A 26,324-nucleotide genomic window follows, 5' to 3' on the forward strand; every position below is an offset into this window, starting at 1 on the left:
GAAATTCCACAGTGTGCCATCACAGCAGCAAGATTTGTGACCTGTTGCCACGAGAAAAGGGCAACCAGTGAAGAACAAACACCATTGTAAATACAACCCATATTTATGCTTATTTATTTTATCTTGTGTCCTTTAACCATTTGTACATTGTTAAAACACTGTATATATATATATATATATAATATGACATTTGTAATGTCTTTACTGTTTTGAAACCTCTGTATGTGTAATGTTTACTGTTCATTTTTGTTGTTTTTCACTTAATATATTCACTTTGTATGTTGTCTACCTCACTTGCTTTGGCAATGTTAATTAACACATGTTTCCCATTCCAATAAAGCCCTTGAATTGAGAATTGAATTGAGAGAGAGAAAGAGAAAGAGAGAGAGAGAGGTTGAGTTAGACATTTGAAATGTCTTTATTCATTTTGGAACTTTGAGTGTTTTTAAATTTCACTTTTGTTTATTATCAATTTACATATGTTTCCCATGCCAGTAAAGCCCATTAAATTGAATTGATCGATAGAGAGGGGGAGAGAAGTGTCTTCTACCAAGGTCAAACTACAATACAGATCAAATTAGTGTCCCAGTGTTTCCTGATCAGTGGTCAACCATCCTTTGTGTTCACAGTCCTGTGATGACTATCATGGTTGGACTATTGCAATAGATTGTCATGAAAGCAATTGAAAAAAAAAATAGTTTAACGAACGAGTTGCACCTATTCCTTCATAATGTACTTCCGCAGTCACCAGACGTCTGTCTCCCCTGGTCAACTAGCTGGGTGGATCTCCCCTGGTCAACTAGCTGGGTGGATCTCCCCTAGTCAACTAGCTAGGTGGATCTCCCCTAGTCAACTAGCTGGGTGGATCTCCCCTGGTCAACTAGCTGGGTGGATCTCCCCTGGTCAACTAGCTGGGTGAGTCTCCCCTGGTCAACTAGCTGGGTGGATCTCCCCTGGTCAACTAGCTGGGTGGATCTCCCCTGGTCAACTAGCTGGGTGGATCTCCCCTGGTCAACTAGCTGGGTGAGTCTCCCCTGGTCAACTAGCTGGGTGGATCTCCCCTGGTCAACTAGCTGGGTGAGTCTCCCCTGGTCAACTAGCTGGGTGGATCTCCCCTGGTCAACTAGCTGGGTGGATCTCCCCTGGTCAACTAGCTGGGTGAGTCTCCCCTGGTCAACTAGCTGGGTGGATCTCCCCTGGTCAACTAGCTGGGTGGATCTCCCCTGGTCAACTAGCTGGGTGGATCTCCCCTGGTCAACTAGCTGGGTGGATCTCCCCTGGTCAACTAGCTGGGTGGATCTCCCCTGGTCAACTAGCTGGGTGGATCTCCCCTGGTCAACTAGCTGGGTGGATCTCCCCTGGTCAACTAGCTGGGTGGATCTCCCCTGGTCAACTAGCTGGGTGGATCTCCCCTGGTCAACTAGCTGGGTGGATCTCCCCTGGTCAACTAGCTGGGTGGGTCTCCCCTAGTCAACTAGCTGGGTGGATCTCCCCTGGTCAACTAGCTGGGTGGATCTCCCCTAGTCAACTAGCTAGGTGGATCTCCCCTAGTCAACTAGCTGGGTGGATCTCCCCTGGTCAACTAGCTGGGTGGATCTCCCCTGGTCAACTAGCTGGGTGGATCTCCCCTGGTCAACTAGCTGGGTGGATCTCCCCTGGTCAACTAGCTGGGTGGATCTCCCCTAGTCAACTAGCTGGGTGGATCTCCCCTGGTCAACTAGCTGGGTGGATCTCCCCTGGTCAACTAGCTGGGTGGATCTCCCCTGGTCAACTAGCTGGGTGGATCTCCCCTGGTCAACTAGCTGGGTGGATCTCCCCTGGTCAACTAGCTGGGTGGATCTCCCCTGGTCAACTAGCTGGTTGGATCTCCCCTGGTCAACTAGCTGGGTGGATCTCCCCTGGTCAACTAGCTGGGTGGATCTCCCCTGGTCAACTAGCTGGGTGGATCTCCCCTGGTCAACGAGCTGGGTGGATCTCCCCTGGTCAACTAGCTGGGTGGATCTCCCCTGGTCAACTAGCTGGGTGGATTTCCCCTGGTCAACTAGCTGGGTGGATCTCCCCTGGTCAACTAGCTGGGTGGATCTCCCCTGGTCAACTAGCTGGGTGGATCTCCCCTGGTCAACTAGCTGGGTGGATCTCCCCTGGTCAACTAGCTGGGTGGATCTCCCCTGGTCAACTAGCTGGGTGGATCTCCCCTGGTCAACTAGCTGGGTGGATCTCCCCTGGTCAACTAGCTGGGTGGATCTCCCCTGGTCAACTAGCTGGGTGGATCTCCCCTGGTCAACTAGCTGGGTGGATCTCCCCTGGTCAACTAGCTGGGTGGATCTCCCCTGGTCAACTAGCTGGGTGGATCTCCCCTGGTCAACTAGCTGGGTGGATCTCCCCTGGTCAACTAGCTGGGTGGATCTCCCCTGGTCAACTAGCTGGGTGGATCTCCCCTGGTCAACTAGCTGGGTGGATCTCCCCTGGTCAACTAGCTGGGTGGATCTCCCCTGGTCAACTAGCTGGGTGGATCTCCCCTGGTCAACTAGCTGGGTGGATCTCCCCTGGTCAACTAGCTGGGTGGATCTCCCCTGGTCAACGAGCTGGGTGGATCTCCCCTGGTCAACTAGCTGGGTGGATCTCCCCTGGTCAACAAGCTAGGTGGATCTCCCCTGGTCAACTAGCTGGGTGGATCTCCCCTGGTCAACTAGCTAGGTGGATCTCCCCTGGTCAACTAGCTGGGTGGGTCTCCCCTGGTCAACTAGCTGGGTGAGTCTCCCCTAGTCAACTAGCTGGGTGGATCTCCCCTGGTCAACTAGCTGGGTGGATCTCCCCTGGTCAACAAGCTAGGTGGATCTCCCCTGGTCAACTAGCTGGGTGGATCTCCCCTAGTCAACTAGCTGGGTGGGTCTCCCCTGGTCAACTAGCTGGGTGGATCTCCCCTGGTCAACTAGCTGGGTGGATCTCCCCTGGTCAACTAGCTGGGTGAGTCTCCCCTGGTCAAGAGGCTCATATTGCGATCCAAATATAAGGATCTGACACTCCACTGAAGTCCAAAAAAATAGTCCAGAGGGTTACGGCTACATAGCTAGTGGATACCAGTCAGGTCAACTGTCACTAGCTGAATGAGGTCACTGTTTAGGAGCTCATTAACTCAATAGGATCACGTATTCCATTAAGATCAATAGAAGGTCTTGTCCAAATCACAGTAAACACTGTAATAGCAATCATGTTAGATTTCACGGAGAGGTAGCCTCGTTTTGTACCACCGGTTCAGTAAAGCTGTTTGTGAGAGGTGACATGCTGCTAAAACTTCCTTCTTCCTTTTTGCAATAAATAGCGAAATCATGGGAACAACCTATTTATGCCGTAAACCCTGGATTAAAATGGAGCTGTGTCATTATGCAATGCCCTGAGAGTGCAGCTGCACAAATTGTCCAAGACCAAGAAGATAACCTATTTATAGAGATCTCCATTAGGGCCCAGAACCAATTGAGCCGTAATGGCTCAATCTGTATTCTTAATGGTGATACCCTATTCGTTTGTTCCATTTGGCTCTGCTCTGTACAGGTGCATTAATGAGGTCTGCTGGTTAACAGACCAGTGAACAGTCCCAGGGAAAGCAGACCGACTAGCCTAGAGAATGAACAGGGTCGTGTAGTGGTTCAGTGGTTTCTTAGCGCCCTCTAGTGGCGCTAAGACTAAAGTCAACAAAAGGCCTTTTTAAAATGGAACAGTGAAACACCATTAAAATCTCAGCACACAGAATCAAAATCAACTAACCAGAACAAATTGTGGCTATTTACAGAATTCAGATGGATTAAATAAGAGAAGGCTGTCCAAGAAGGCTATTTCTCCTATTCATCTGTGACCGTTGAAGGGGTGTGGGGGGTGGGGGGGGGCAGGGTGTTATTTTAGCATTATAGCATTATATAAAACAAAACAGGGTTTGTTATTAAAAAAAAACATTTAAAAGCTAAATAGCAAAAACTGCTAGATTTAATATCACTATCATTAAAATCACACACAAAAACAAACAATCCATCTTTTAAAACACAGAAATAATAAAACACAAATCAGCAACATAAAAAAAACCGCAGTGGAAACATTCACTTGTGTAGTTTTCCACTCCCCTATTACCCTTCAGAGAACTCATCAGCTGACATCGATACACTGTAGAGAGAGAGAGAGAGAGACAGTGTTTTTAATTGAGAAGCAGTAATTATCCTATTGGATGTAGTTAATGAACACAACCAACACGCCATGTTGCCTACAGCTAAACTGGTAATTGAGTTTCTATTTTCTGAGACGGCTGCTCTGGCTCTCCTTGTGACTGTTCTACCCCCCACCACACACACACACACAAATGGCACTCTATTCCTAATGCAGTGCACTACTTTACCCATAGAGCCCTGGTCAAAAGTAGTGAACTATATAGGGAATAGGGTTCCATAGGGCCCTGGTCAAAGTAGTGAACTATGTAGGGAATAGGGAGCCATTTGGGATGCAGGCATGTGTTGCTGGCCACACAGTGGGCGTATCAAATTGGTTGGGGCCTCTGTGTTGGATGGGGACTGTTGGATCGTGAAAGGCCTGAGGAGTAGGGACCACTGGCACGTTTCCCAAAGCTGGGTGAAGTTAGGTAGTCCCCTAGGTACAGATCTAGGATCAGTTTCCCCCTCCCACAATCCAAAACCTTAACCATTTGTGTGGAAAATGCTAAACTGACCCAAGATCAGTATCTAGTGACAAATTCACCTTACATCTATCCCCTGAGGGTGGCACAGACTGTGCAAGAGGTGTCACCAATCTCATCTTCAGGAGACCATCTTACACAGATCATACTGATAATATTCAAGGCCATTGTTAATAAGAGTCCTATGGTTTGCCTCGTCTATAAACTGTTAAAGGTCAGACTTGTTAAGCTTTATTTCCTATGCCATTGGTGTGAATTTATAGGATGGCTACTGTTTCCATAGTGATTAAATAAGGCTCTCATTACAGTTGAGGTCACATTTCCAGTGCAGCATCCTCTCATTACAGTTGTTGTTCTGTCACATTTCCAGTGCAGCATCCTCCCTTATTACAGTTGTTCTGTCACATTTCCAGTGCAGCATCCTCTCGTTACAGTTGTTGTTCTGTCCCATTTCCAGTGCAGCATCCTCCCTTACAGTTGTTCTGTCCCATTTCCAGTGCAGCATCCTCCTTTACAGTTGTTCTGCCACATTTCCAGTGCAGCATTCTCCCTCATTACAGTTGTTGTTCTGCCACATTTCCAGTGCAGCATCCTCCCTCATTACAGTTGTTGTTCTGTCACATTTCCAGTGCAGCATCCTCTTATTAGCTGTTGTTCTGTCACATTTCTAGTGCAGCATCCTCTTATTAGCTGTTGTTCTGTCACATTTCTAGTGCAGCATCCTCCCTTGTTACAGTTGTTGTTCTGTCACATTTCCAGTGCAGCATCCTCTTATTAGCTGTTGTTCTGTCACATTTCCAGTGCAGCATCCTCTTATTAGCTGTTGTTCTGTCACATTTCTAGTGCAGCATCCTCTCTTTAAGCTTATGATTTAGAGTTATTTGACTGACAGCATCACTTCTACAGCACCACAGAGGAAGAGGCACTGACTGACTGTTATTTACTAGCTAGCTTGCTGTTGGATTTTCTTTAAATCATGACGTCAATCTGTTCAAAACAAGTGGTTTTAAAAAATAAAAAGACAATGCCACTTTTTTGACCGGGTCTTCTTCCAGCTTTTAGCAAATCCTTGTTGTAAATTCAACAGTGAAGAGTCAACGTAAAAAGACAGAAAACATTGAGAAGTATCTCTCAGGTAAGTGAGCTAAAGACAAACATGCATTACATATGTCAACATGATGGACGGCTAGGATGAACTTCTCCCAACACAATGGTTTTACAGCTGTATTTTTGTTTTGACCCTTGAACCCTACCATTTTTATTGATGGGATATTGCTTATCAAAACAGGAAAACTTCAACAAAAGGATGTCTTTAATTAACCGAGTGTTTACACTTAAAAACAGAAGACCAGCGGAGACTGTGAAACAGTTCAGTATTTATTTTAAATGTTTTAGGTTGTTTACAATAAGAAATTGATATGAAAAAGAAAAAGCAGTATACTGGCAGAACAGATAATTGTGTCAAATGAATGAGCACAACATTCAGAAAAGGGGAAAATGACATCGGATATCACAAAGTGGCTTAGGAGTCTTGTATAAATATACATCCCAAATTGCACCCTATTCCCTATGTAGTGCACTACTTTTTTTATTTTACCAGGGCCCCATAGGGCAGTGGTGAACAGTAGTGCACTAAACAGGAAATAGGGTGAAATTTGGGAAATAAAAATAATGATATGATGAAGGCACTATCAAGCCTCGGATGCGTTTCTCTTCTTGGCGTAGCTCGCTCCCTAACGAGCGTGACCCCGTTACCAAAAACACTAAAACATTCTTAGGCATAAACCATGTGACTCGACGGTCCCGATTTGCACCTTTCCCCACGGGCCAAACCATGTCTGTACATTTGTACGGTGTATGCAACACGGTGGAAGATATACCGTTGCTTATATACACACCAGACCTTTCTGATCTGCAAACACAAAAAGGGTTAGGGCCAAGGGAGAAGGGTAGAGCGCCATTTGGGACTGGCTGGGGTATAAATAATAACAACAACAAAAGTCTTGTTTCTGGTCAACGTTGATCACACACACACCCACTGTTGAGTCATAGCGACAAATTGCTGCTGCATTCACACACTAAAACTTTGTGCTAAAGACAAGTTCGTTTACCCGGACAACTCCAACAAACTGATGAATGAAACACGTTTGGAATGTTGTGGTGGTTATTAAAAAAAATGTGAGGAACTTCAGGTCGACAGTACAGAACGGAGATTATTTTATAAAAATCTAGTGGGCTACTAATTAACTAGATGTTAAAAGACACACCGAAAAAAAAGATACAATGCTCACAGAAGTCTTACCAAACATTTTGTCCAGTACATCAGATATGTAGTGTGTAAATACACTGTGTACTGTGGTTTCATGTGTTTACTCTGTAAACTGCTAACAGTGGATCTAAAATATACAAATCGTGGCCAAAAGTTGTGAGAATGACACAATTATTAATTTCCACAAAGTTTGCTGCTTCAGTTGTCTTTAGATATTTTTGTCAGATGTTACTATGCAATACTGAAGTTTAATTACAAGCATTTCATAAGTGTCAAAGACTTCTATTGACACTTACATGAAGTTGATGCAAAGAGTCAATATTTGCAGTGTTGACCCTTCTTTTTCAAGACCTCTGCAATCTGCCCTGGCATGCTGTCAATTAATTTCTGGGCCACATCCTGACTGATAGCAGCACATTCTTGCATAATCAATGCTTGGAGTTTGTCAGAATTTGTGGGTTGGTTGTTTGTCCATCAGTCTCTTGAGGATTGACCACAAGTTCTCAATGGGATTAAGGTCTGGGGAGTTTCCTGGCCAGGGACCCCAAATATCAATGTTTTATTCCCCGAGCCACTTAGTTATCACTGTGGCAAGGTGCTCCATCATGCTGGTATAGGCATTGTTCGTCACCAAACTGTTCCTGGATGGTTGGGAGAAGTTGCTCTCGGAGGATGTGTTGTTACCATTCTATATTCATGGCTGTGTTCTTAGGCAAAATTGTGAGTGAGCCCATTCCCTTGGCTGAGAAGCAACCCCACACATGAATGGTCTCAGGATGCTTTACTGTTGGCATGACACAGGACTGATGGTAGCACACACCTGGTCTTCTCCAGACAAGCTTTTTACCGGATGCCCCAAACAATCAGAAAGGGGATTCATCAGAGAAAATGACTTTACCCCAGTCCTCAGCAGTCCAATCCCTGTACCTTTTGCTGAATATCAGTCTGTTACTGATGTTTTTCCTGGAGAGAAGTGGCTTCTTTGCTGCCTTTCTTGACACCAGGCCATCATCCAAAAGTCTTCGCCTCACTGTGCGTGCAGATGCACTCACACCTGCTTGCTGCCATTCCTGAGCAAGCTCTGTACTGGTGGTGCCCCGATCCCACAGCTGAATCAACTTTAGGAGACGGTCCTGGCGCTTGCTGGACTTTCTTGGGCGCCCTGAAGCCTTTTCACAACAATTGAACCGCTCTCCTTGAAGTTCTTGATGATCCGATAAATGGTTGATTTAGGTGCAATCTTACTGGCAGCAATATCCTTGCCTGTGAAGCCTTTTTTGTGCAAAGCAATGATGACGGCACGCGTTTCCTTGCAGGTAACCATGGTTGACAGAGGAAGAACAATGATTCCAAACACCACCCTCCTTTTGAAGCTTCCAGTCTGTTATTCGGACTCAATCAGCATGACGGAGTGATCTCCAGCCTTGTCCTCGTCAACACTCACACCTGTGTTAACGAGAGAATCACTGACATGATGTCAGCTGGTCCTTTTGTGGCAGGGCTGAAATGCAGTGGAAATGTTTTTGGGGGATTCAGTTCATTTGCATGGCAAAGAGGGACTTTGCAATTAATTGCAATTCATCTGATCACTCTTCATAACATTATGGAGTATATGCAAATTGCCATCATACAAACTGAGGCAGCAGAATGAAAATACATGTGTGTCATTCTCAACTTTTGGCCACGACTGTACACACACAATGTAGATGAACAGCCCTTAACACACCGAGCTGAAGCCACCCTTTCCTCCTCGTTAGTACAGTACCTCCCTTTCACAGTCGCCCAGCTTAGGCACGAGCCAGCAAACTGTCCTTCTGACACGAGCCAGCAAACTGTCCTTCTGACACGAGCCAGCAAACTGTCCTTCTGACACGAGCCAGCAAACTGTCCTTCTGACACGAGCCAGCAAACTGTCCTTCTGACACGAGCCAGCAAACTGTCCTTCTGACACGAGCCAGCAAACTGTCCTTCTGACACGAGCCAGCAAACTGTCCTTCTGACACGAGCCAGCAAACTGTCCTTCTGACACGAGCCAGCAAACTGTCCTTCTGACACGAGCCAGCAAACTGTCCTTCTGACACGAGCCAGCAAACTGTCCTTCTGACACTTTGATCTGACGTTTTGTACAACAGATCAAACGTCCCAATATCTGACATACTCCTGTTTTCTTTTCAATTGACCTTCTCATATGTTGTTAGATTTTTTTTTATTTTTACGAAACGTAAAATAGACAATCTTTTGTGAGACGTCGTAAGATGTGGTTGTGGTTGGGCAGCCATTTTGAGTTGGAGCCTGAAGACCACAAGGCAGGTCCCCAGTGGAGGGGGGGGGGGGGGGATTATTGACCTCTGTGTAGATACACGCAGGTCAGATGTTGGATCTGGCTTAAATAACCTTTAGAAGAAGTGACCAGCTACAGAGAAGTACAGGACACCATGTTGGATCTGGCTTCAACAACCTGTAGAAGTGGCCAGCTACAGAGAAGTACAGGACACCATGTTGGATCTGGCTTCAACAACCTGTAGAAGTGGCCAGCTACAGAGAAGTACAGGACACCATGTTGGATCTGGCTTCAATAACCTGTAGAAGAAGTGACCAGCTACAGAGAAGAACAGGACACCATGTTGGATCTGGCTTCAATAACCTGTAGAAGTGGCCAGCTGCAGAGGATTACAGGACACCATGTTGGATTTGAGACCTGTTCAAATACCTTGTAGAAGTCAACAACTACAGTGAAGAACAAGGAACCAATGAAACCTGCACAGTATCCCCCAGACCCAGTACAGCTACACAGTAGGTCCCCATCTACACGTCAGACAGTTATTGTTATGATGGCATTCTGTGACGTGTGTAACAGGGTGAATAATGGTCAGGCTCTGCCGTCTGAACTAACACAGAGAGTAGAGTGTATGTATGACCTCATCAATATCCCCCTGGCCTGATGTTAACCCAGACCTCATCACCATCTCCCCTGATGTTAACCCAGACCTCAACATCCCCCCTGGCCTGATGTTAACCCAGACCTCAACATCCCCCCTGGCCTGATGTCAACCCAGACCTCATCAACATCCCAAATGGCCTGATGTTAACCCAGACCTCATCAACACATCTACATCCCCCCTGGCCTGATGTTAACCCAGACCTCATCAACATCCCCCCTGGCCTGATGTTAACCCAGACCTCATCAACATCCCCCTGGCCTGATGTTAGCCCAGACCTCCACATCCACCTGGCCTGATGTTAACCCACACCTCATCTACATCCCCCTGGCCTGATGTTAACCCAGACCTCATCTATATCCCCCTGGCCTGATGTTAACCCAGACCTCATCAACATCCCCCTGGCCTGATGTTAACCCAGACCTCATCAACATCCACCTGGCCTGATGTTAGCCCAGACCTGCACATCCCCCTGGCCTGATGTTAACCCAGTTCCACCCTAGTTCACTTTGGGGTAGATTTTCTCATAGAAGAAGTTCTGTGCCAGCAGGTAGAGTTCCCCGTCCTTCTCCCGGACGGCGTGGGCTCTGACAAATTGGAACTGCTCCTGGGCAAACTCGTAGAACTCGTTTTCCATCTTCCAAACGTCGGACTGCTGCAGCTTGGCGATGGACTCCTTGGTGGGTGGCTTCTTCTCTGTGGTCTTACGCAGGTGGGACTTCTTACCTGGGAGCACACGGGAACAGGAGAGGATCGGTTAGAGTCTACAGTGGTTCGTCCTTTAAAAGTTATTGCAGCACAGTATTAGTTTATTGTGATTCAAAGCCATGAATGAGTGAGTCACTCAGCTTTATATAGGTGCCGGCTATATGACTGTGCCATCAACTTGACAATATATAACAATATTTGGAGATTATTCCGATTACAAAATCGCTGACTTGTTTTTTTGAAAAGTAAATAAAGGCCAAAACATTTGTGTTTTTATAGAGAGAAACGCTGGGCCAATTGTTCGCCTCCCTATGGGACTCCCAATCACATTCAGATGTGATAAACAACCATTAGAACCTAACTTAGAATTCTCCCCCTACCCTCCATCTTGGCAAGTCTACTGTCCAGCTACCTGTTGAACAGCCGGAACGTTTCCCTAGTCAGCCCCATTATTAGTGCAAAGCCCCTTAAAGTGTTGCTCTGTGCTGCCCAGTGTGGTAGGGTGGGAGTCCACCCTCCTCCTCGGTCTGTCTTCTGTGCGTGGCTCTGCGGCCCTTCCCGTGCCCCCTGCCCTCGTGTCTTGAACCTCGCACGCTTTCAGTGGATACAGCTGGAGAACTGCAAGGCAGTCCCATTGTGCACCACTTGGGAGACATGACCAATATGACCAATATATATGGTCCTGCTAATAAAATGAATAATATTTTGGAGATGAACATGGGGTGAGATATTGTTACTAATTTGTAAATAAAGCCAGTTTGTTATTTATTTATGTTTTTAAAGCGAGAAAAACCACAAAAAAAACCTAGTCATCTCATGGGTCTTCCAGTTGAGGGCGGCACGGGTATTGAACCAGCATCTGTAGCAACACAGCTTGTACTGCTATGCAGTGTCTTAGGCGCTGTACAACGTGACTGGTCGGGAGTGGCCTACAGTACTACAGTAAGAGCAAAATAACCCTAACAAAATAAAATAAAATAATAAAAACATGAACAGTTTAGTAAGTAATACTGAAGTCGTGCACAATTATCAGTTTCTATTGAGGTTTATGCCACCCATTCATTGTCAGTTAGAGACACAGTAGGACCCAAAAGCCTAATCGGTACTCTAACTCCCCCTTGTGGTGGTCTGAAGCAATGAAGTGGTGACGCACGGTACCGTACTAATTGCAAAAACTTTTAGTGGAGCAACCACTATCTATCCAACAGGCTACTCCTTCACTTGGTCTGCCCAAGTGCCCTAAATATAGTAGGTTATTCTGCCCAAGTGTACTAAATGCTGTTACCAGGAAAAGAGCAGAGCGGGGCTGCAGACCAGGGTCGGTCAGAAGGACAAGGCGCCACAGAGACAAGGCTAGAACACTGACAGGGTTTTATCTGCTGAGGCTAAGTGAGAGGAACCAGGATACATGGTGTGCCAGTACAGTACCTGTTTTGTAGAGGCCTGTGGCACCCTTGAAGAAGCGGGGCAGGGCTGCCTCCAGCATCATGATAAAGTCCTCCAGCTCCTCTGTCACGCCGACTAGTAGATATTCATTCAGCAGGTTATACTTGGCCTGATCCAGGGCCCACCTGCTGCCTACATTCCTATAGTACACATACACACCATGGTAATTACAAATAGAAAACTCATTTAATAAGATATATCTGTGGTTTACACACAGTTTAACGACAACAAATGACTTAATCATTACGTTATCAATGTGTTCTGATTACTAACACATTGACCAAAGTCCCCTAGGACCCAGCCGGTGCAATGGGGATAAGTGGGTCAGCGCTGGCAGCCATGTTGGCTCCCACCCAGCACTGGCAGCCATGTTGGCTCCCACCCAGCGCTGGCAGCCATGTTGGTACCCACCAGCACTCTGAGTAGTGTCCGCAGAAGAACGGGATCTGGAGCCAAAGCTTCTCAGAGGCACAGTCAGAACCACCTGCTGACACACACTCATCAAAGGTCTAAAACACACACACACACACACACACACACACACACGTCAGAAATAGAGCTTCATATACACTCACTAGGGCGATAAGACATTAAAACAACATTGAAAACCAGTATGTTACTGTGTAACTGTTTGTAAATGTATACAACAATACCTTTTTGTCACCTTGTTTTCTCCTTCGAAGGCCAGGCCTGTAGTCATCTCCAAACCTCAGGAAGTAGTAGTATGATACGAGGCGTTGGATGGGGTCCCGGACCACGTTGATGTAAACGGGTTTACCTCTCACCCCATACCTATCAGAGGGCAAATAGTTAGGAGAATACCTGTACCTAATCACAATAGTTAGGAGAAGACCTGTACCTAATCACAATAGTTAGGAGAAGACCTGTACCTAATCACAATAGTTAGGAGAATACCTGTACCTAATCATAATAGTTAGGAGAATACCTGTACCTAATCACAATAGTTAGGAGAATACCTGTACCTAATCACAATAGTTAGGAGAATACCTGTACCTAATCACAATAGTTAGGAGAATACCTGTACCTAATCACAATAGTTAGGAGAATACCTGTACCTAATCACAATAGTTAGGAGAATACCTGTACCTAATCACAATAGTTAGGAGAATACCTGTACCTAATCAGAAGTTAGAATACCTGTACCTAATCACAAGTTAGAAGACCTGTACCTAATCACAATAGTTATGAATATACCTGTACCTAATCACAATAGTTAGGAGAATACCTGTACCTAATCACAAGTTAGACGACCTGTACCTAATCACAATAGTTATGAATATACCTGTACCTAATCACAACAGTTATGAATATACCTGTACCTAATCACAATAGTTAGGAGAATACCTGTACCTAATCACAAGTTAGACGACCTGTACCTAATCACAATAGTTATGAATATACCTGTACCTAATCACAATAGTTAGGAGAATACCTGTACCTAATCACAATAGTTAGGAGAATACCTGTACCTAATCACAATAGTTAAGAATATACCTGTACCTAATCACAATAGTTAGGAGAATACCTGTACCTAATCACAATAGTTAGGAGAATACCTGTACCTAATCACAATAGTTAAGAATATACCTGTACCTAATCACAATAGTTAGGAGAATACCTGTACCTAATCACAATAGTTACGAATATACCTGTACCTAATCACAATAGTTACGAATATACCTGTACCTAATCACAATAGTTACGAATATACCTGTACCTAATCACAATAGTTACAAATATACCTGTACCTAATCACAATAGTTACAAATATACCTGTACCTAATCACAATAGTTATGAATATACCTGTACCTAATCACAACAGTTATGAATATACCTGTACCTAATCACAATAGTTAGGAGAATACCTGTACCTAATCACAAGTTAGACGACCTGTACCTAATCACAATAGTTATGAATATACCTGTACCTAATCACAATAGTTAGGAGAATACCTGTACCTAATCACAATAGTTAGGAGAAGACCTGTACCTAATCACAATAGTTAGGAGAAGACCTGTACCTAATCACAATAGTTAGGAGAAGACCTGTACCTAATCACAATAGTTAGGAGAAGACCTGTACCTAATCACAATAGTTAGGAGAATACCTGTACCTAATCACAATAGTTACGAATATACCTGTACCTAATCACAATAGTTACGAATATACCTGTACCTAATCACAATAGTTACGAATATACCTGTACCTAATCACAATAGTTACAAATATACCTGTACCTAATCACAATAGTTATGAATATACCTGTACCTAATCACAATAGTTAGGAGAATACCTGTACCTAATCACAATAGTTAGGAGAATACCTGTACCTAATCACAATAGTTATGAATATACCTGTACCTAATCACAATAGTTAGGAGAATACCTGTACCTAATCACAATAGTTAGAAGACCTGTACCTAATCACAAGTTAGAAGACCTGTACCTAATCACAATAGTTAGGAGAATACCTGTACCTAATCACAATAGTTATGAATAGACCTGTACCTAATCACAAGTTAGAAGACCTGTACCTAATCACAAGTTAGAAGACCTGCACCTAATCACAAGTTAGAAGACCTGCACCTAATCACAAGTTAGAAGACCTGTACCTAATCACAATAGTTAGGAGAATACCTGTACCTAATCACAATAGTTAGGAATATACCTGTACGTAATCACAAAAGTTAGGAATATACCTGTACGTAATCACAATAGTTAGGAGAATACCTGTACCTAATCACAATAGTTAGGAGAAGACCTGTACCTAATCACAATAGTTAGGAGAATACCTGTACCTAATCATAATAGTTAGGAGAATACCTGTACCTAATCACAATAGTTAGGAGAATACCTGTACCTAATCACAATAGTTAGGAGAATACCTGTACCTAATCACAATAGTTAGGAGAATACCTGTACCTAATCACAATAGTTACGAATATACCTGTACCTAATCACAATAGTTACGAATATACCTGTACCTAATCACAATAGTTACAAATATACCTGTACCTAATCACAATAGTTATGAATATACCTGTACCTAATCACAATAGTTAGGAGAATACCTGTACCTAATCACAATAGTTAGGAGAATACCTGTACCTAATCACAATAGTTAGGAGAATACCTGTACCTAATCACAATAGTTAGGAGAAGACCTGTACCTAATCACAATAGTTAGGAGAAGACCTGTACCTAATCACAATAGTTAGGAGAAGACCTGTACCTAATCACAATAGTTAGGAGAATACCTGTACCTAATCACAATAGTTAGGAGAATACCTGTACCTAATCACAATAGTTAGGAGAATACCTGTACCTAATCACAATAGTTAGGAGAATACCTGTACCTAATCACAATAGTTACGAATATACCTGTACCTAATCACAATAGTTACGAATATACCTGTACCTAATCACAATAGTTACAAATATACCTGTACCTAATCACAATAGTTATGAATATACCTGTACCTAATCACAATAGTTAGGAGAATACCTGTACCTAATCACAATAGTTAGGAGAATACCTGTACCTAATCACAATAGTTATGAATATACCTGTACCTAATCACAATAGTTAGGAGAATACCTGTACCTAATCACAATAGTTAGAAGACCTGTACCTAATCACAAGTTAGAAGACCTGTACCTAATCACAATAGTTAGGAGAATACCTGTACCTAATCACAATAGTTATGAATAGACCTGTACCTAATCACAAGTTAGAAGACCTGTACCTAATCACAAGTTAGAAGACCTGCACCTAATCACAAGTTAGAAGACCTGCACCTAATCACAAGTTAGAAGACCTGTACCTAATCACAATAGTTAGGAGAATACCTGTACCTAATCACAATAGTTAGGAATATACCTGTACGTAATCACAAAAGTTAGGAATATACCTGTACGTAATCACAATAGTTAGGAGAATACCTGTACCTAATCACAATAGTTAGGAGAAGACCTGTACCTAATCACAATAGTTAGGAGAATACATGTACCTAATCACAATAGTTAGGAGAATACCTGTACCTAATCACAATAGTTAGGAGAATACCTGTACCTAATCATAATAGTTAGGAGAATACCTGTACCTAATCACAATAGTTATGAATATACCTGTACCTAATCACAATAGTTAGGAGAATACCTGTACCTAATCACAATAGTTAGGAGAATACCTGTACCTAATCACAATAGTTAGGAGAAGACCTGTACCTAATCACAATAGTTAGGAGAATACCTGTACCTAATCACAAGTTAGAAGAACTGCACCTAATCACAAGTTAGAAGACCTGTACCTAATCACAATAGTTAGGAGAATACCTGTACCTAATCACAATAGTTAGGAGAATACCTGTACCTAATCACAATAGTTAGGAGAATACCTGTACCTAATCACAATAGTTATGAATATACCTGTACCTAATCACAATAGTTAGGAGAATACCTGTACCTAATCACAATAGTTAGGAGAATACCTGTACCTAATCACAATAGTTACGAATATACCTGTACCTAATCACAATAGTTACGAATATCCCTGTACCTAATCACAATAGTTATGAATATACCTGTACCTAATCACAATAGTTACAAATATACCTGTACCTAATCACAATAGTTAGGAGAATACCTGTACCTAATCACAATAGTTATGAATATACCTGTACCTAATCACAATAGTTAGGAGAAGACCTGTACCTAATCACAAGTTAGAAGACCTGTACCTAATCACAAGTTAGAAGACCTGTACCTAATCACAATAGTTAGGATATTACCTGTACCTAATCACAAGAGTTAGGAGAATACCTGTACCTAATCACAATAGTTAGGAGAAGACCTGTACCTAATCACAATAGTTAGGAGAAGACCTGTACCTAATCACAAGTTACGAATATACCTGTACCTAATCACAATAGTTACAAATATACCTGTACCTAATCACAATAGTTATGAATATACCTGTACCTAATCACAAGTTAGAAGACCTGTACCTAATCACAAGTTAGAAGACCTGCACCTAATCACAAGTTAGAAGACCTGTACCTAATCACAATAGTTAGGAATATACCTGTACGTAATCACAATAGTTAGGAATATACCTGTACGTAATCACAAAAGTTAGGAATATACCTGTACGTAATCACAATAGTTAGGAGAATACCTGTACCTAATCACAATAGTTAGGAGAAGACCTGTACCTAATCACAATAGTTAGGAGAAGACCTGTACCTAATCACAATAGTTAGGAGAATACCTGTACCTAATCACAATAGTTAGGAGAATACCTGTACCTAATCACAATAGTTAGGAGAATACCTGTACCTAATCACAATAGTTAGGAGAATACCTGTACCTAATCACAATAGTTATGAATATACCTGTACCTAATCACAATAGTTACGAATATACCTGTACCTAATCACAATAGTTACGAATATACCTGTACCTAATCACAATAGTTACAAATATACCTGTACCTAATCACAATAGTTATGAATATACCTGTACCTAATCACAATAGTTAGGAGAATACCTGTACCTAATCACAATAGTTATGAATATACCTGTACCTAATCACAATAGTTAGGAGAATACCTGTACCTAATCACAAGTTAGAAGACCTGTACCTAATCACAATAGTTATGAATATACCTGTACCTAATCACAAGTTAGAAGACCTGTACCTAATCACAATAGTTATGAATATACCTGTACCTAATCACAATAGTTAGGAGAATACCTGTACCTAATCACAATAGTTAGGAGAATACCTGTACCTAATCACAATAGTTAGGAGAATACCTGTACCTAATCACAAGTTAGAAGACCTGTACCTAATCACAAGTTAGAAGACCTGTACCTAATCACAATAGTTAGGAGAATACCTGTACCTAATCACAATAGTTATGAATAGAATTGTACCTAATCACAAGTTAGAAGACCTCTACCTAATCACAATAGTTAGGAATATACCTGTACCTAATCACAATAGTTAGGAATATACCTGTACGTAATCACAATAGTTAGGAGAATACCTGTACCTAATCACAATAGTTATGAATAGACCTGTACCTAATCACAAGTTAGAAGACCTGTACCTAATCACAAGTTAGAAGACCTGTACCTAATCACAATAGTTAGGAATATACCTGTACCTAATCACAATAGTTAGGAATATACCTGTACGTAATCACAATAGTTAGGAATATACCTGTACCTAATCACAATAGTTAGGAATTTACCTGTACGTAATCACAATAGTTAGGAGAATACCTGTACCTAATCACAATAGTTATGAATAGACCTGTACCTAATCACAAGTTAGAAGACCTGTACCTAATCACAAGTTAGAAGACCTGTACCTAATCACAATAGTTAGGAATATACCTGTACCTAATCACAATAGTTAGGAATATACCTGTACGTAATCACAATAGTTAGGAATATACCTGTACCTAATCACAATAGTTACGAATATACCTGTTCCTAATCACAATAGTTAGGAGAATACCTGTACCTAATCACAATAGTTAGGAGAATACCTGTACCTAATCACAATAGTTAGGATAATACCTGTACCTAATCACAATAGTTAGGAGAAGACCTGTACCTAATCACAATAGTTAGGAGAAGACCTGTACCTAATCACAAGTTACGAATATACCTGTACCTAATCACAAGTTACGAATATACCTGTACCTAATCACAATAGTTACAAATATACCTGTACCTAATCACAATAGTTAGGAGAATACCTGTACCTAATCACAATAGTTATGAATATACCTGTACCTAATCACAATAGTTAGGAGAAGACCTGTACCTAATCACAATAGTTAGGAGAAGACCTGTACCTAATCACAATAGTTAGGAGAAGGCCTGTACCTAATCACAAGTTAGAAGACCTGTACCTAATCACAAGTTAGAAGACCTGTACCTAATCATAATAGTTAGGAATATACCTGTACGTAATCACAATAGTTAGGAATATACCTGTACGTAATCACAATAGTTAGGAATATACCTGTACGTAATCACAATAGTTAGGAATATACCTGTACGTAATCACAATAGTTATGAATATACCTGTACCTAATCACAATAGTTAGGAGAATACCTGTACCTAATCACAATAGTTAGGAGAATACCTGTACCTAATCACAATAGTTAGGAGAATACCTGTACCTAATCACAATAGTTAGGAGAATACCTGTACCCATTCACAATAGTTAGGAGAATACCTGTACCTAATCACAATAGTTACGAATATACCTGTACCTAATCACAATAGTTACGAATATACCTGTACCTAATCACAATAGTTACGAATATACCTGTACCTAATCACAATAGTTAGAAGACCTGTACCTAATCACAATAGTTACGAATATACCTGTACCTAATCACAATAGTTATGAATATACCTGTACCTAATCACAATAGTTACAAATATACCTGTACCTAATCACAAGTTACGAATATACCTGTACCTAATCACAATAGTTAGGAGAATACCTGTACCTATTCACAATAGTTATGAATATACCTGTACCTAATCACAATAGTTAGGAGAATACCTGTACCTAATCACAAGTTAGAAGACCTGTACCTAATCACAATAGTTATGAATATACCTGTACCTAATCAGAAGTTAGAAGACCTGTACCTAATCACAATAGTTATGAATATACCTGTACCTAATCACAATAGTTAGGAGAATACCTGTACCTAATCACAATAGTTAGGAGAATACCTGTACCTAATCACAATAGTTAGGAGAAGACCTGTACCTAATCACAATAGTTAGGAGAAGACCTGTACCTAATCACAATAGTTAGGAGAATACCTGTACCTAATCACAATAGTTAGGAGAATACCTGTACCTAATCACAATAGTTATGAATATACCTGTACCTAATCACAATAGTTAGGAGAATACCTGTACCTAATCACAATAGTTACGAATATACCTGTACCTAATCACAATAGTTACGAATATACCTGTACCTAATCACAATAGTTACAAATATACCTGTACCTAATCACAATAGTTATGAATATACCTGTACCTAATCACAATAGTTAGGAGAATACCTGTACCTAATCACAATAGTTATGAATATACCTGTACCTAATCACAATAGTTAGGAGAATACCTGTACCTAATCACAAGTTAGAAGACCTGTACCTAATCACAATAGTTATGAATATACCTGTACCTAATCACAAGTTAGAAGACCTGTACCTAATCACAATAGTTATGAATATACCTGTACCTAATCACAATAGTTAGGAGAATACCTGTACCTAATCACAATAGTTAGGAGAATACCTGTACCTAATCACAATAGTTAGGAGAATACCTGTACCTAATCACAAGTTAGAAGACCTGTACCTAATCACAAGTTAGAAGACCTGTACCTAATCACAATAGTTAGGAGAATACCTGTACCTAATCACAATAGTTATGAATAGAATTGTACCTAATCACAAGTTAGAAGACCTCTACCTAATCACAATAGTTAGGAATATACCTGTACCTAATCACAATAGTTAGGAATATACCTGTACGTAATCACAATAGTTAGGAGAATACCTGTACCTAATCACAATAGTTATGAATAGACCTGTACCTAATCACAAGTTAGAAGACCTGTACCTAATCACAAGTTAGAAGACCTGTACCTAATCACAATAGTTAGGAATATACCTGTACCTAATCACAATAGTTAGGAATATACCTGTACGTAATCACAATAGTTAGGAATATACCTGTACCTAATCACAATAGTTAGGAATTTACCTGTACGTAATCACAATAGTTAGGAGAATACCTGTACCTAATCACAATAGTTATGAATAGACCTGTACCTAATCACAAGTTAGAAGACCTGTACCTAATCACAAGTTAGAAGACCTGTACCTAATCACAATAGTTAGGAATATACCTGTACCTAATCACAATAGTTAGGAATATACCTGTACGTAATCACAATAGTTAGGAATATACCTGTACCTAATCACAATAGTTACGAATATACCTGTTCCTAATCACAATAGTTAGGAGAATACCTGTACCTAATCACAATAGTTAGGAGAATACCTGTACCTAATCACAATAGTTAGGAGAATACCTGTACCTAATCACAATAGTTAGGAGAAGACCTGTACCTAATCACAATAGTTAGGAGAAGACCTGTACCTAATCACAAGTTACGAATATACCTGTACCTAATCACAATAGTTACAAATATACCTGTACCTAATCACAATAGTTAGGAGAATACCTGTACCTAATCACAATAGTTATGAATATACCTGTACCTAATCACAATAGTTAGGAGAAGACCTGTACCTAATCACAATAGTTAGGAGAAGACCTGTACCTAATCACAATAGTTAGGAGAAGGCCTGTACCTAATCACAAGTTAGAAGACCTGTACCTAATCACAAGTTAGAAGACCTGCACCTAATCACAAGTTAGAAGACCTGTACCTAATCATAATAGTTAGGAATATACCTGTACGTAATCACAATAGTTAGGAATATACCTGTACGTAATCACAAAAGTTAGGAATATACCTGTACCTAATCACAATAGTTAGGAATATACCTGTACGTAATCACAATAGTTATGAATATACCTGTACCTAATCACAATAGTTAGGAGAATACCTGTACCTAATCACAATAGTTAGGAGAATACCTGTACCTAATCATAATAGTTAGGAGAATACCTGTACCCATTCACAATAGTTAGGAGAATACCTGTACCTAATCACAATAGTTACGAATATACCTGTACCTAATCACAATAGTTACGAATATACCTGTACCTAATCACAATAGTTACGAATATACCTGTACCTAATCACAATAGTTAGAAGACCTGTACCTAATCACAATAGTTACGAATATACCTGTACCTAATCACAATAGTTATGAATATACCTGTACCTAATCACAATAGTTACAAATATACCTGTACCTAATCACAAGTTACGAATATACCTGTACCTAATCACAATAGTTAGGAGAATACCTGTACCTAATCACAATAGTTATGAATATACCTGTACCTAATCACAATAGTTAGGAGAATACCTGTACCTAATCACAAGTTAGAAGACCTGTACCTAATCACAATAGTTATGAATATACCTGTACCTAATCAGAAGTTAGAAGACCTGTACCTAATCACAATAGTTATGAATATACCTGTACCTAATCACAATAGTTAGGAGAATACCTGTACCTAATCACAATAGTTAGGAGAATACCTGTACCTAATCACAATAGTTAGGAGAAGACCTGTACCTAATCACAATAGTTAGGAGAAGACCTGTACCTAATCACAAGTTAGAAGACCTGTACCTAATCACAAGTTAGAAGACCTGTACCTAATCACAAGTTAGAAGACCTGTACCTAATCACAAGTTAGAAGACCTGTACCTAATCACAATAGTTAGGAATATACCTGTACCTAATCACAATAGTTAGGAGAATACCTGTACCTAATCACAATAGTTAGGAGAATACCTGTACCTAATTACAATAGTTATGAATATACCTGTACCTAATCACAATAGTTAGGAGAATACCTGTACCTAATCACAATAGTTATGAATATACCTGTACATAATCACAAGTTAGAAGACCTGTACCTAATCACAATAGTTAGGAGAATACCTGTACCTAATCACAATAGTTAGGAGAATACCTGTACCTAATCACAATAGTTAGGAGAATACCTGTACCTAATCACAATAGTTAGGAGAAGACCTGTACCTAATCACAAGTTACGAATATACCTGTACCTAATCACAATAGTTACAAATATACCTGTACCTAATCACAATAGTTAGGAGAATACCTGTACCTAATCACAATAGTTATGAATATACCTGTACCTAATCACAATAGTTAGGAGAAGACCTGTACCTAATCACAATAGTTAGGAGAAGGCCTGTACCTAATCACAATAGTTAGGAGAAGGCCTGTACCTAATCACAAGTTAGAAGACCTGTACCTAATCACAAGTTAGAAGACCTGCACCTAATCACAAGTTAGAAGACCTGTACCTAATCATAATAGTTAGGAATATACCTGTACGTAATCACAATAGTTAGGAATATACCTGTACGTAATCACAAAAGTTAGGAATATACCTGTACCTAATCACAATAGTTAGGAATATACCTGTACGTAATCACAATAGTTATGAATATACCTGTACCTAATCACAATAGTTAGGAGAATACCTGTACCTAATCACAATAGTTAGGAGAATACCTGTACCTAATCACAATAGTTAGGAGAATACCTGTACCCATTCACAAAAGTTAGGAGAATACCTGTACCTAATCACAATAGTTACGAATATACCTGTACCTAATCACAATAGTTACGAATATACCTGTACCTAATCACAATAGTTAGGAGATTACCTGTACCTAATCACAATAGTTAGGAGAATACCTGTACCTAATCACAATAGTTAGAAGACCTGTACCTAATCACAATAGTTACGAATATACCTGTACCTAATCACAATAGTTACAAATATACCTGTACCTAATCACAATAGTTAGGAGAATACCTGTACCTAATCACAATAGTTATGAATATACCTGTACCTAATCACAATAGTTAGGAGAATACCTGTACCTAATCACAAGTTAGAAGACCTGTACCTAATCACAATAGTTATGAATATACCTGTACCTAATCACAAGTTAGAAGACCTGTACCTAATCACAATAGTTATGAATATACCTGTACCTAATCACAAGTTAGAAGACCTGTACCTAATCACAATAGTTATGAATATACCTGTACCTAATCACAAGTTAGAAGACCTGTACCTAATCACAATAGTTATGAATATACCTGTACCTAATCACAATAGTTAGGAGAATACCTGTACCTAATCACAAGTTAGAAGACCTGTACCTAATCACAATAGTTATGAATATACCTGTACCTAATCACAAGTTAGAAGACCTGTACCTAATCACAATAGTTATGAATATACCTGTACCTAATCACAATAGTTAGGAGAATACCTGTACCTAATCACAATAGTTAGGAGAATACCTGTACCTAATCACAATAGTTAGGAGAATACCTGTACCTAATCACAATAGTTAGGAGAATACCTGTACCTAATCACAATAGTTATGAATATACCTGTACCTAATCACAATAGTTAGGAGAATACCTGTACCTAATCACAATAGTTATGAATATACCTGTACATAATCACAATAGTTAGGAGAATACCTGTATCTAATCACAAGTTAGAAGACCTGTACCTAATCACAAGTTAGAAGACCTGTACCTAATCACAATAGTTAGGAGAATACCTGTACCTAATCACAATAGTTAGGAGAATACCTGTACCTAATCACAATAGTTAGGAGAATACCTGTACCTAATCACAATAGTTAGGAGAATACCTGTACCTAATCACAATAGTTAGGAGAATACCTGTACCTAATCACAAGTTAGAAGACCTGTACCTAATCACAAGTTAGAAGACCTGTACCTAATCACAATAGTTAGGAGAATACCTGTACCTAATCACAATAGTTATGAATAGACCTGTACCTAATCACAAGTTAGAAGACCTGTACCTAATCACAAGTTAGAAGACCTCTACCTAATCACAATAGTTAGGAATATACCTGTACTTAATCACAATAGTTAGGAATATACCTGTACGTAATCACAATAGTTAGGAGAATACCTGTACCTAATCACAATAGTTATGAATAGACCTGTACCTAATCACAAGTTAGAAGACCTGTACCTAATCACAAGTTAGAAGACCTGTACCTAATCACAATAGTTAGGAATATACCTGTACGTAATCACAATAGTTAGGAATATACCTGTACGTAATTACAATAGTTAGGAATATACCTGTACCTAATCACAATAGTTAGGAATTTACCTGTACGTAATCACAATAGTTAGGAGAATACCTGTACCTAATCACAATAGTTAGGAGTATACCTGTACCTAATCACAAGTTAGAAGACCTGTACCTAATCACAAGTTAGAAGACCTGTACCTAATCACAATAGTTAGGAATATACCTGTACCTAATCACAATAGTTAGGAATATACCTGTACGTAATCACAATAGTTACGAATATACCTGTTCCTAATCACAATAGTTACGAATATACCTGTAGCTAATCACAATAGTTACGAATATACCTGTACCTAATCACAATAGTTAGGAGATTACCTGTACCTAATCACAATAGTTAGGAGAAGACCTGTACCTAATCACAAGTTAGAAGACCTGTACCTAATCACAATAGTTATGAATATACCTGTACCTAATCACAATAGTTAGGAGAAGACCTGTACCTAATCACAAGTTAGAAGACCTGTACCTAATCACAAGTTAGAAGACCTGTACCTAATCACAATAGTTAGAAGACCTGTACCTAATCACAATAGTTAGGAATATACCTGTACGTAATCACAATAGTTAGGAATATACCTGTACCTAATCACAATAGTTAGGAATATACCTGTACCTAATCACAATAGTTAGGAGAATACCTGTACCTAATCACAAGTTATGAATATACCTGTACCTAATCACAATAGTTAGGAGAATACCTGTACCTAATCACAAAAGTTAGGAGAATACCTGTACCTAATCACAATAGTTAGGAGAAGACCTGTACCTAATCACAATAGTTACAAATATACCTGTACCTAATCACAATAGTTAGGAGAAGACCTGTCCCAAATCACAATAGTTAGGAGAATACCTGTACCTAATCACAATAGTTAGGAGAATACCTGTACCTAATCACAATAGTTAGGAGAATACCTGTACCTAATCACAATAGTTAGGAGAATGCCTGTACCTAATCACAATAGTTAGGAGAATACCTGTACCTAATCACAATAGTTAGGAGAATACCTGTACCTAATCACAATAGTTAGGAGAATACCTGTACCTAATCACAATAGTTAGGAGAATACCTGTACCTAATCACAATAGTTAGGAGAATACCTGTACCTAATCACAATAGTTAGGAATATACCTGTACCTAATCACAATAGTTAGGAGAATACCTGTACCTAATCACAATAGTTAGGAGAATACCTGTACCTAATCACAATAGTTAGGAGAATACCTGTACCTAATCACAATAGTTAGGAGAATGCCTGTACCTAATCACAATAGTTGGGAGTATACCTGTACCTAATCACAATAG

General features: G+C 40.3%; 1 protein-coding gene across 1 annotated transcript in view; it reads right to left on the bottom strand.

Moving 5' to 3' along the window:
* Positions 1-6,044: 6,044 nt before the first annotated feature.
* The window catches only part of LOC139409569 (heparan sulfate 2-O-sulfotransferase 1-like), an 80,497-nt gene continuing 60,217 nt past the window's right edge, over positions 6,045-26,324 (bottom strand). Inside the window, exons 4-7 of the mRNA XM_071154919.1 lie at positions 12,694-12,832; positions 12,452-12,549; positions 12,023-12,180; positions 6,045-10,612 (exon numbers count right to left, since the gene is read on the bottom strand). Of these exons, the coding sequence (XP_071011020.1) occupies positions 10,386-10,612; positions 12,023-12,180; positions 12,452-12,549; positions 12,694-12,832 (622 nt within the window). The 3' untranslated portion in view covers positions 6,045-10,385. The remainder of the gene's footprint in view (positions 10,613-12,022; positions 12,181-12,451; positions 12,550-12,693; positions 12,833-26,324) is intronic.

This window comes from Oncorhynchus clarkii, chromosome 5 (assembly GCF_045791955.1).
Source record: "Oncorhynchus clarkii lewisi isolate Uvic-CL-2024 chromosome 5, UVic_Ocla_1.0, whole genome shotgun sequence".
Taxonomy (NCBI): domain Eukaryota; kingdom Metazoa; phylum Chordata; class Actinopteri; order Salmoniformes; family Salmonidae; genus Oncorhynchus; species Oncorhynchus clarkii.